Here is a 13,413-nt window from a genome sequence, read left to right on the forward strand (position 1 = left end):
CGTTTTATGCTATAGCCCCTTCTGTGTTTCGTTTATACCCGCGCCCGGCCCCCCCCCGGGGGGGGGGGGGGGGGGGGGGGGGGCTTTTAATGGGCCTCGACTGTGCTACTAAGCAGGATTTACCATGTATAAACAGCTGTGATAAGCAGCAGCGGGGGCACAATAAATAACTGACATTAAAAAGATACGTTTCCTCAACTGACGCTGATGAACTGTGGCGCGGAAAAAAAAGACACCGTTGGCTGTTGGACGAGGAGTTCTATGAGCCCGTGATTGGACTTAAATGCATCGACAGGAAGTCAAAGCTTTGCGCTACTTTTAACTCCAAAGGTCCTGTTTGTGATGCGTTCAAAGAGCTCATGAACTGCTGATTGAAAACCTGTGATGCGTTCAAAGAGCTCATGAACTCCTCTGCTGTCATTAGACAGAGCTGCCAGACCAGCTTTGTTCCCCTAATTCCTTCCCAGGTGATTTGTATTGTATTGCAGCAAAATAAATTAAATGATAACACCACAACAGACGGAATTTTAAAATGGTGATTACGTGCAACTTCAGGAGAGGACAAATGTCTTCCCAAATGTTAATTTTCTCCATCTTTTTTTAATCCTCCACATTTTCTCTCTCTATCTGCATGATCCCCAATTAAAATGCAAAGCAGGAATCAAAACAGCGTGTCACATTTCCTCCGCTATTCACGCGTGGAAAAAGAAACGGCTACCAGTAATTAATTCCACTTCCTGTGTTTGTGTCTCAGTGTTTGTGTTACCGACACTCACCTAAAGTTTTGCATGAACTGCTTGAACTTGTCCGTACGTCTGGACAGCGGGACGATGATGTTGATGGGCACGTTGGCCGTGTCCACCCGGTCGTTCTTCACCTTCATCAGAGGTCCAAAGGGGCGGAACAGGACCAGGCGCCTGAATTCATGGGTGGACTCGCCTCTGAAGGTGAGCTCGTACAGCGTCCCTTTGTCCCTCTCTGTACGTCTGATACCTGGACAACGGCACACAGAAGACAGTGGGTCAGTGGGAGACAGAGACATTAGTGTTTTAGACCAAGCGGTCCCCAACCTTTTTGTACCATGGACCGAACGACCGGTATCAGCCGGTACTGCAGACCAGTAACACCGCGTCATCGTTGAAGGATCATTACATTTTCAAAATCAAAGATCTTTTAGACTTTATTTTGTCTGAATGACCTGTTGTTTTGAAACATAAAAAGTAAAGGGATATGACTGGATTCATTTTGGATGAAGTAGATTAGTAAAACTGAAGCACATTCTTTCACCGTGGCCCACTGCGATCCGGTACCAAGTGACCTACGGACCGGCACCGGTCCCTGTACCGGGGGTTGGGCACCACTTTTTTAGACTGCATACAGAAAAAATATCTAAAAAAAAATGCCATGACCAAAACTTTTGTCTTAGTGTCAAAATATGTTACTGCAATACAGTAGAAAAACAGTTGTTTAAAATACTACTTAATGCTTCAGTACTGATGAGTCTGCACTATTTAAAACAGCCAGAATTTGTATATATTTCTCATAAATATTATATATAAAAGAAGTAACACTTCCATATCATGCATTCGATGGTTATTGTTTTTTATGGCTGAATATGATTTCATTGCATTATTTTCAAAAGTGTATTGTAATAAATAAATAAATACTGCCTTTTTGCACTGAGCCACTCATTTTATTGTTTTTTATGGCTGAATATGATTTCATTATTTTCTTATAAAGAATGGCGTTTTATGAACAAAAAAAAAAAAAGAATTTTTTTTGAAATTTTTTTTCGTTTTATGAACTTTTTCTAGGTCCTTCTTCAACAGATGTTCGGCAGCAGAAGGTGTTTCTGTTCTCTGAGCGTCGACAATTTTCTCCAGTTCAAAAGATATTCCTTCTCCTGTCATGATGCTGTCACACTGACGGCTCAAGCCTGAGGTTTTTGGGTTCGCATATTTTGTTTTCTGCTTTTCCCTGTGTTCTCACGAGAAAAAAAAAAGTAAAAAAAAAAAAAAATCCCAGAAGATTTCTTTATCTGAATTGCAGAGGGAAAAAAATATTTATAAGGCAATAACTAAATTTAAAAATAACCAAAATAAAACTTCCAGGGGAAATTACTCCACTTCTCTGTGCAGAAGTCGTCCATCCTCTGGATAAGTGTGGGAAAACAGAAATGGAGAGGGGAAACATGAGGGAACATGAGCTGCTGCTGCTGCTGCTGCTGCTGGGCAGAGAGCCACAGCTGCACATACATACACCGACAACAGGCTGCTTCTTGTTGTTGAATTATTTGTCTCAGTTTCTTTCCGCAGATAAAAAAGCTGTTTTATTGTTACATCATTTTTACTTCAGTTATTTCTCACAGACTGACTCCTTAGATTTGGTGGGAAAACCCACCAGGAGACCATGAAAGGAAACTAGTGGAGAGAGAGAGAGAGAGAGAGAGAGAGAGAGCGTGATCCCACGACAGAGTTAGAACAGAAAGATATTTGTGGGTAAAGAATTTCTAAAAGCTTCCCTGTTTAGTCACCCAGCTTCCTGTGATGGGAGGCTACGATACCGTACGATAAGACACCACTCAGTTTGAATGACTTTGCGTCTGGTTTCTCTGCCTTTCTGTCCCTTTTTCTGAGTTCCTATTGTAGAGACAGAAATCAATGGTTGGCAAGTTCATTTTGTATACCTCCAGTGTTTGTGTGCAGTTCCAGCTAAATGGCCTGTGAATGGAGCCTTGATAGACATCCAGGCTGCCTCTCTCTCTCGTCTGAATGTTGAATAAAACGCTGCACTTTTCAAGATTTACCTCAAAAATCAATCGCTAGTTCCATTAACAAGCGGGAACTCTGAGCAGGGAGAAGTCACAGCACTTTCCCGCCGACCTGATCCGCTTTCTGAGAGCCAGTTTACATACGTAAACGTACACAAATGCATCATGGATCACCATAACGTAAACACACACACACACACACTTAGACCACACACGTGTGGAGACGTACGAGGCACCGCGCAAAGTGACCTAGTACACGGCTCATTTCCTCGGAGCCAGGTGCCCCGATTACTCACTTTAAAACCTCCAGCCGCTCACAGACCAGAAGACCAACTTCAAACACACACACACACACACACACACACAGCGTTATACCACATTGGAAGAGATGCTCCGCGGTGAACGAGGAGCAGCTGTGTTCATTTTCTGAGGTTGTGATGAGAGCTGAGTAAAATGGTCCACGAGGAAATCCTGACTGTGCACGTCCGGAAAAACACAAACAGTTTTCCAGGTCTGTGAATGTGAATTAGAACTGGATTAAAGAAAACCAAAAAAAAAAAAAGATTTGTCGAAGTAAGATTCTGGTGGAGAAAGTGTAATTTTGCAGCATATTTACATGCAGTAAAGCCTTAACTTTAATTATCTCTAACCTTTACTTTGCTAAGCCACAAATGATGGATCCAATCAAGTTTGGTAATTAAAACAGAACTGATTTTTTAAATTTTATTTATTGGTCAAATTAAGTTGAAAATACTACAAGCTCCAGGTTATGACACAGGTCCGGGAGGGTTTTCAATTATTATGAGTCTGTTAAACCATCATTTGTAGTTAAGTGAAGGTCGTGCTTAAATAATTGTCAGTGATTTAAAAATGGAAAAAGAAAATCTCAGCAAGAGGTAAAAAAGAACTTAAACTAAATTAAGTGTAAAAACATTTAAGGAAAACCTCTGGGCGTTGAGAGTGAGAAATGCTGCTGAATGTGAGTGACCTTTGACCTCCAAGGTGATATAGCAGTATTGCGTGATCTACTTTCAAAAATCATCTTCGCTTAAAAGACTAAAAAATCCTGAATCATCAACAAGTGCTCTCTGGGAACGACATGCAGTTTCCATGGAGACTCAGGCTCATTTTTTCCCATTTGTGATTTTTAAACTGTTTCAGTACCGAATGATAGGTTCCACTGTGAGATATTTTTCCTTGGAAAACATGATTCTTTCACAATATAATAAATATTAGTAATTGGTAATTATGACAACATGGCTGATGAGTAATGGGAAAATGAAATTTTATAGGGCTCTCATTTTGTACTTTTTAAAAAAATTACTCCACCCATTTGAGCCTGCAGGGGAGTTCACAGTCAGGGTAATTATCTGCCCTTCAGTCAGAACTGTGTCACTGAAGTCTCTCTGTAGCTCCAGTATGATCAGTGTGACAGACCTGGGATAGAATTCTGAAAGTTCTCACCTTCTATGAAATCAGATGGAGCATAAACTTTGCTGGTCTGTGTCTTCTCCGCTGCACCTCTCTGGGTCGAAGGGGTGTTCAGGCTGAGCAGAGCCGTCTCCAGCACCTCCCCTAGCTCCTCTCTCTTGTCCTTCCTCACCGGTTTCTCCTCCGGGTGACGCGTCAGCCCCATCTCCAGCTGGTACACTCTCTGAAGGGTGAAGCTTTCAAACGGCACCACTGCATATTCACTCGGCAGCCTGATGCCAGCAGTCACCTCAGCCTTGGAGAGCTGGCTCCTCAAAAACTCCTGGATATCAGCCTGTTGGCTCCTGGCTCCATGGGTCTCTCCAGGACCACCTCCCTGGGGAGCGATCCCAGCTTCCTGTCCCTCGGCGGGGCCCCCGGAACCTCTTTTCAGACTCTCCTGAACTCCTTTCAGCTGCTGGCTCCGCTCCTGCAAGGCTTCCTTCAGCTGAGCGATCTCTTTCTTCAAGGAGGAGATGTAGTGGCGATGCTGCTCCTCACGCTCCTGGAGGAGCACCTGATACGACTGAACACCTGGTGACCCGCCACTCTGAGCAGGTGCGCCTCCGCCTCCCCCTGTTCCACCCGCTCCTGTTCCGATCCCTGGACCAGTGCCCCCCAGACTGGGGTGGTTTGACCCACGGCGGGGTAAGGCGTGACCCAGGGGCGGCTCGTCGGACTGTGGGGGGCTACAGGTCATCACGTAGAGCAGTGACAGGGAGCAGCAAAGGAAAACCAGCACGCCTCCAACACGGGAGACCCAGGTCAGCAGGCCGCGCCGTAACATTGCTGCATGTGGCGTCGAGACCTCAAACCCCTGACTTTAACAGTCGTCCACACACACGTACACCGAGAAAATATCAGGTCACCTCACACACCCCGGCATCGATGATAAGAGTCCATTTCTGATTACATTCCATCACCCGATGAGGAGGCGGACGACTTATCAGTATGAGGTCAGGCACAGTGAATTAGGTCATTGCTTCTCTTCTTCTGTTGCCCAAGACGGCGACTGGTCAAATAAATACACCGAGGTCAACTTTATTTTTCCCAGTTTGCTGCTTCAATTAGCTTCATGATCCTCCAGACGGTCTCAGCTGCCGCTCCATCATCTACCCCTCACCTGTGACTCATCTTCTGGCATGTGTCGAGTCACTCTATAAGGTCGGTCGTCTGTCTGCTCCTCTGTGACCTCTAACCACACAGTATGTTTATATTCCACCAGAGGGCAAACCCTCTGTCAGCAGCCAGTGTTTCTTCACGGTGTTTTTCTACCATAGAATAAAACAGAAGAGAGAAAAACAGGTCATTAGTCAGTGGCACGATGATCCATGTTAACATGTTCACCCTCCACCGACTCCATCACAACTCTAACCAACATGATGTGAATTAACATGGAGCCTTCGGATGGAAAAAAGCCTTCAGTGCCTCTGCCAAACCAAGCATTTCCCTGGACGAGGCTTTCTGGAAAACAATGTTGTCACCAATGTGCCTGACTCTCGAGGCAGAGAACAGAGGCTTTGTGTTTGTAAGTGTAGTGAGTTCATGTCGAGCAGATGCAGAGCAGAGAAACTAGGACTACGTGCAGGAGAACAACGGAGGTGGTAAACCAAGTGTCACACATCAGGACTTTTATTTAACCAGAGTTTCTGCTGGAGAACGTCGACTGTGGTTCATTATTTCGAAGCGCTCCGTTCGTCGTGGAGTCTTTTTAATAACTGGAAGAAAGAAAGCATGACTGGATTTAATTGCCTCTCAGTGGGTTATTTAAAAACCAGGCTTCAAACTTTCACTATTAAGATTAAGAACACCATTATTTGTCCCACAATTTGCATGCCACAGTATGGGAGCAGAAAAAACAACATGAGATTTTAATTCATAAGAACGGTGAGGGTGTCCAGTATTAAAACACACTCAGCGTTTTTAATAATTTAAATTATTATTGTAGATTATGGTAGATCAATAGAGAAAAGAAAAGTTCTCATTGATGTTGATGACCTGTCACTCTTTCTGCACGTGGTTTAAGAAACAGGTGGAAGCTAAGCTAACAGATCAGGAGCTGGATGAAGTCAGTGATGCCTTTACTGTCCTTGGAAAAAAGGCAAATCAGTTGTACTTCACACTGTGATGCATTTGAGTGCAGTGTTGCCGTGTTAGCAAGATCAGTGGCTAATTCACATACGTTTGGAGGTAACAGGAAACAAATTCAGTGTTAACTTAATGCCTGTGACAGGTCAAGAGGTCAACGGACTGAGACAAAATGAACTGTAATTGTAATTCAGTTAATCAGCTTTTCTGAATTTGAAAAAAAAATTAATAAATGTACAACAAAAAATGAAGATTTTCTGCCATGTAACTTCTGAAGTACTTGTTGTTTTTTTAAGTCTCCTTTTTCTATTTCCTTTTCATCTAACCACTTCCCTCAGAAAACCATCAGCCTGAACCAAACCCTATCAGGTTCCTACTCCACTGCGACACCTCTAGACTTTATGTTCACTTTCCCAGTGTCCATAAATCTCCTGAGCTGCTCATTTCTAATCCTGTCACAACTAGTGGAAAAACCTGTGTTAAAATAAAACAAAACTCCTGACCACAAGTTCATAATTATTACAGATAACAAATAATCTATAAAATCTTTTTTTATGTAAAGTGAAAAACATGTTTAAAAAAGGAAGGACATTTGAATTCACAAACATGAGCAGGCAGATTTGGGTTTTTTTTCCAGGTAAGATGTTTTTGATGGTTTTTGACTCCAGTTCCTATCTGTAAATGTATCAGTGTATCAGACCTGGTCTCCCTTCACTTCCCACACAGTCAGCTCTTTTACAGCGGGCTGCCAGGAGCCAGGGCTAATGAAAGGATTAGTATATGGAAGGAGTGAATACTGGACTGTGCTCCAACAGATGGCTGAATCAGGAGGGACAGGGCGTCTTTCCAGCAGGACCTCCACTGACGATTCACAGACTGTTTGAGGAGAGGGCGCTCAAAGGGGGGAAACGGGTGAGTGCACACTGGAGTGAAAACCAGGGCCACTGTGATGAAGTGTCAGGCTTCAGTTTGAAAAAAAAAATCGTTCTTTGTGATGTTGCTTTTGATACAAACATAAATCTCCATGAAAAGTAGAGAATGACATGAACGATCTGGTGGCAGTTTCATCACTTTTTAATGAGTTCGTTCACAGGCAGATCTCTGGTGTTTTGTGCTCCCGCACTGGGGCTCCTCTTTGAATAATTGCATCACTCCTCCACATCTCTGGTCTCCTCTTTGATTTTTTTTTTTTTTTTTTGCGATCTGCGACTTCCTGTGATGACTGACTGCACTTCAATGTCAGAGAAAGTGACCAAAAAACCATTCACACATGTAAGAACACGCAGCCACATCTGACACCGAGAGTCGTTTCACCTCTGCTTTAAAGAGATGATGCACTTTGTAACTGAACCGAGCCTCTGGTGTCAGGACACATCATGTAATACATAGAACTACAAGGAGTCCTCGGAGATCCATTTCTACTGTGCAGCGTAACTCAATTTTTGCAGTTTTGTGACTTTTCTTGATCAATAATGATTGATTGAGTTTGATCTCGATTAATCAATCGCAGCTAAAATGTGATTGATCAATAATAATTCTTTGGCATCTCTAGTAAAATATTAAAAGATCCAAAACAAACAGGTTTATGTTATTTGGACCGTCTTCACTGACCACTCATCTGAGTGTGAGCGTGAATGGTTGAAGGGTTGAATTAATAAATGTTTATTACTTTTTAGAAAGTTGTTCAAAAGAAAAAGAAAAAAAATGGTAAACTGTGATGACATGGTGTTTTTTATTTGGGTTTTTATTTTTGAAGAGACTAGAAGAGAGCACAGGTGTTAACTGGCAGAAGATTTATTTATGATCATGTTTTACCAGCACATTAAACTCAGGGACCAAAGCATTGAACAGCACCCCTGCAGGTGAGTTAGGAGGACTACATCATCTGATTTTGCAAAAAAACAAACAAATATTTCCGCCTGTCATTTTCTACTTTTTTAAATTTTAGTTTCAGTTTCACTTCTTAATAAAGAAAAAAATTGCCCTGATGTTGGGACACTGATTGATTGAACAGTGTTTTAGTGATTTTTATACAGTGCTGATGTTCTACGAGAGACCAATCTCTGGTGTGGATCTTGTTTATTCCAACTATTCAATTAAATCACAGCGGTCCTGAAATGCTTATTCACAGCCCATCTGATGCTGGGAGTCGACGACCCCTCGATGCCAGATAAACAGGTTGTATAAAAACAAACAGATTCAGCAACCCAGATTTCTTTAATAGCTATCTTTCTCCGCGGACTCTGTAACATTTTATTATTCATAAATACAGTAGTTAGCGTTGAAACAGCAGGACAATCTCAGCAGCCAAATTTTATGCTCAGTCTGCAAATGTTTTCCACCGTGCACACCACAAATAAAGCCCTGATACTAACGCAAAGGAGCAGTAAATAAAGTTAAATGAGCCAGAAATGTCAATGAGACACAAATACTAATGGTTTATTTGATATTATCTAATATTATATGACAGGGAAACAGAAGATCCATCCTTAATACTGACCGGTCCAAAACCCTTTAAACTGACCACATACTGGATATGAGAGTGATGAACATGGGTGTGAGGTAGGCTTTCCACTCATGAAGAAAACCCACTCACACTTGAAGACAACTTACTGTATCTTCCTTCTTGGAAGGCAAGCGCTCCAACCACTCTGCCACCATGTGGCCTAATAATATATATTTAATTCATTTATTATCGCTTAATCCCTGGCAAGGTCAAGGGGCAGCTTGGAGTCAATACCCACTGTCAACTGGTGAGGGCGAGAGAAGACCATAGACAGTTCACCAGTCTACTGTGGGGCCATGTAGAGACAAACAACCATCACACTCACATTATCTACGTACCTATTGACAGGTTAAAGTGTGTAATTAATTTTCTACCCTAAAATGCATATTTTTGGATTGTGGAAAAACTTGAAAACACAAATGGAAAAAACTTGCCAATTCCATACAAAAAGGGAATCGAACCAGTAATCTACTTGCTGTATAGGTAAGCATTCTACTAACATTTAACATTTGGTGTATATTATTTCAGTTTGTGTGAATGACACACTAAATGGAGGCGGTGGACGTACTATAAAGCTTTGTTTACTTGTGTAAAAAGCAATAAAAGTATCCATGTGGTTGCACAGCCTCCTTCAACGTGTCCCAATATTTTATGACGAAATACTTAAAACATTATTGAAGATCATAAACTCTCCAGGTAATTTTCAGTGGACTTGTAAATTGAGCAAAAAAAACCTGACTCATTTTCCGATGATCATTCTACTAACATTTAACATTTGGTGTATATTATTTCAGTTTGTGTGAATGACACACTAAATGGAGGCGGTGGACGTACTATAAAGCTTTGTTTACTTGTGTAAAAAGCAATAAAAGTATCCATGTGGTTGCACAGCCTCCTTCAACGTGTCCCAATATTTTATGACGAAATACTTAAAACATTATTGAAGATCATAAACTCTCCAGGTAATTTTCAGTGGACTTGTAAATTGAGCAAAAACTACCTGACTCATTTTCCGATGATTTGCTCTCCAGCCTGTGGTCCAGTCTACTTGCGCAGCTTTGAAACTGAGAACCCTCTTTGACAACAGGAATTATTACACAAGTTCACTGTCGTGACACCTGACAGACTTACATCACTGTGAACTCACATTTCTGGTTCCAAACGCAATATTTTGCCCTTCCTTAACTCGCAGAGGTCTGACTCATTTTCCGATGATTTGCTCTCCAGCCTGTGGTCCAGTCTAAACTGAGAACCCTCTTTGACAACAGGAATTATTACACAAGTTCACTGTCGTGACACCTGACAGACTTACATCACTGTGAACTCACATTTCTGGTTCCAAACGCAATATTTTGCCCTTCCTTAACTCGCAGAGGTTAAATGTGTCCCTCGAGCTCCTCGGCCTGTTTTCACAGGCTACTTGCTGAAACATACAGTCAATTATTGTGGCTCATTACCTGAAAAAACAACTCCCTGTTTGACCACAAGTAAAAACATTTCAACAACCGTTCATAAGAGTCAGGGGAACTGCTGTGGGGATAATGTCATCATCAAATACGTCATTATTTCAACGACTGTTAATGTAAACAAAAGTTGTAGAACTAAAGAGGTCAACACAGCAAACATGTATCCTAAAGCCACAGCAGGCTAGTTCTTAAAATACTGTTTCTGTATAAAATGTCTGTGGTGTAATTACCAGCATCAGCCACAAACAATAGCTACACTATGTTGTGTACCCTATCTTACTTATGGCACAGTACTGTATGGTACGCAACAATATTTGATGGTGCGTTACAACATGGCAAGGTTGGCTTACATAGTGCACAAAATGGCACAATTATTGTAAAATGTCACAGTAATTTTAAAGTAATAAATCATCTAAACCTATCATAGTTTTTATTTAAATACTAATAATATTACTCACATTGTTAACTAGTGATGTAACGATGCGTCATGACTCGACTAAAAATGGTTACATTTTCATTGGTTGTTTGATCTAAAGAAAACCCTCTGCTCGAAGAAGTAAATTATGGGATGTCTTTCAATAAAATTTAATGAAAACCTAATGATAGATTGGTCCTGTACATGAGTAAAAAATGTCATAACCTTGAGATGATACTCAATAGTTTTAACAGCAGTTATAACAGCAGATTAAATGCCAAATGTTAAGCACGGCAAAGAAAATGTCATGTAAATCTGCAGCTTGCTGTAGTTTCACAGTAAGTTGAGACTATTGTTGACATGTTTGTGCTGGAAATCTAGTTTTGGGTCACTGTCCTCGTGTTCATTTTCACTGCAGCTGTTTCACAAATAAAAAAGTTCAGTTTTCTGCAAAACACACAGACACCTCACGGTTGGCAATTAAGTGAGGAACAAAGTGAAAAAACAAACAATAACAAAAGCTAACAAAGTTAAAAACAGATCCATTTTGGATTACAATAAATGTCATCTTCATTGGTGACAAATTTAAATGCGTTCATCTTTGTGACCTGGTCAGTACTGTTAACATTAGTGAATTATTTTGGAGTAGAATCACCACGTGAACCAAAAAGTCAAAGGAACAGTTCCTGTTTTGTGTCTGTGTGGAACTGTGGCTTCCTGTTCTAGCTCAGTGTCTGGGACAACCAGCACCTGATTACAATTTCCTGCTGTTTGTTTCATCCTTTTAACCCAGAGCTCTGCTCGGACACCGACTGTCTCTGAAGTCTGTTTGTGTCTGACTTCTGTACGTACGGAGTCGGTCATTGAGCTCATTTATCAGCAGAGAAACACGACAGAGGACGCATTTATCTGGAGGGACAGTCCGAGATGACAACTGATAAATGTTTTTGAACTTTCTATACCTTCGACTTTTTACATGAGATGCAGAGATTACGGTAAAGGAAATGGTTAGAGATGCATATTGAGGCATGAAAAAGAGAGGAAAGCCAAAGATTTATTTGGTGGCCGGGTTTCCAAAGTGGATTTCTGCAGCGTCTGCTTCTGCCTACAAAATAATTTCCTTCCCTCCTGCTGCCGCTTCCTGCACACGAGGCATTTGTGTGTGTGTGTGTGTATACGTGAGAATAAGTGTATGTTTGTATCTGCTCCATTAGTTGTATTGACTGAGGAGAGGGAGCTGCTATTGTAAAACAGAAAGAATCAATTTCTTCTCAGCCTTGTGTCCCAGTCACACTGGAGCAGCAGAAATCACACACTGGTGATAGCGGTGATGTCTGAGCGCGGTTTGACCTTTAAACGGCCAGCGACGCTTTGAGGCACTTGACAAACAACCTTTTGACCCTTCACTATTAAAATGTGGCGTCCGACTCCTGATGCCTGACATTAGGATTCTCTAGGCTTCACCATAGTCTTAAGTGGAATTCAGGCCCCACTACCAAAGAGTAGCTTATACAATGAAGCTACGTCCAAGCTATTTGCTGATGCATTAAATGAGGAGGAGTAAGCGTGTGAAAGAGATGGGGAGTAAGTGAAAAGAAAACAGACCAAAGGCTTCTAATCTAGAGAAGACTCTATATCTCTACTGTCGTGTATGTTAACCTATAAACTTCACAAGACTTAGATGAAGTCATGTTATTTAAAAAACCGACTTGTACATTTCTGTAACAAAAAGTAATAAACCATAGTGCATTACTGCATTTCATGGAAAATAAGCTGCGGTTTGATATATACAGTTTACAGGGGGTCCTCGGTTTATGACGTCCTCGACCTACAGCGTTTCGTGTCCATCTACCATGGATTTATCCAACTTATGGTGAAAATTGAGGTACGTTGCACCATAGGAACGGAACTTCGATCTACTAATCTACTTCTAACAGGCCACGAAGAGGAACACCTGACGCGTGTCTTCGACCACAGTAACGACATTGTACTTGAAAAATGTCCAGATATTCAAACCTCCAACTCCCTAAGCCCTGACACAGAGTCGGTATTGTTTAGGTGTGATGTCTGTTAAAAACATGTTGATAACCTCTGACGACACCACCAGGGTATATTTTCACACTTGACAGATCTTCTACAGAGCCGCAGGAGACAATATACATCTGTCTTCAGGATGACAAGTAAATTAATCTCAGTGGGGTTTCCCTCAGAGAGATGATTGATTTAAACTACCTGAAAAACCGACATAGAACAAAGACCAGACTTGATAGTTGCCGTATAAATAAAATGAACATTTCGTATAAAATAAGCAGTTATTAGATCCCACATCGCTGTCCAGCAGGGGTGCTATGAACACAGTTGGAATAGCATTACAATGATATTGTTATATTGTACGTCAATACAATTCTGTACCTTGGTATAAATGCATACAAAAGTATATTTAGCAGGAGACTTGGCACTATGTCTTATTTGGCAATATATAGCATCGAGCATCTAGTAAAACATAATTTTTTACAGCTACACTCTAGCCTCAAATTTAAGCTAAGCTTTTTTGCTTTTTTGGTTTTGGTTTCATCAGTCTTAGCATCATTTGGTGGTTCCACAGTGTAGCGGTTAGCAAACCTGAGAGCAGAGAGTCCTCGATTCGATTCCCAGAGGAACCACATACCCCTAACGGCACCTGCTGTATTGCAACCAT

General features: G+C 41.4%; 1 protein-coding gene across 1 annotated transcript in view; it reads right to left on the reverse strand.

The window, feature by feature from the left end:
• The window catches only part of csgalnact1a (chondroitin sulfate N-acetylgalactosaminyltransferase 1a), a 39,407-nt gene that overhangs the window by 15,702 nt on the left and 10,292 nt on the right, over positions 1 to 13,413 (reverse strand). The window contains exons 3-4 of the mRNA XM_008326258.3: positions 4,235 to 5,511; positions 777 to 993 (exon numbers count right to left, since the gene is read on the reverse strand). Of these exons, the coding sequence (XP_008324480.1) occupies positions 777 to 993; positions 4,235 to 5,027 (1,010 nt within the window). The 5' untranslated portion in view covers positions 5,028 to 5,511. The remainder of the gene's footprint in view (positions 1 to 776; positions 994 to 4,234; positions 5,512 to 13,413) is intronic.

The sequence above is a fragment of the Cynoglossus semilaevis genome, chromosome 14, assembly GCF_000523025.1.
Source record: "Cynoglossus semilaevis isolate Cse_v1.0 chromosome 14, Cse_v1.0, whole genome shotgun sequence".
NCBI lineage: Eukaryota > Metazoa > Chordata > Actinopteri > Pleuronectiformes > Cynoglossidae > Cynoglossus > Cynoglossus semilaevis.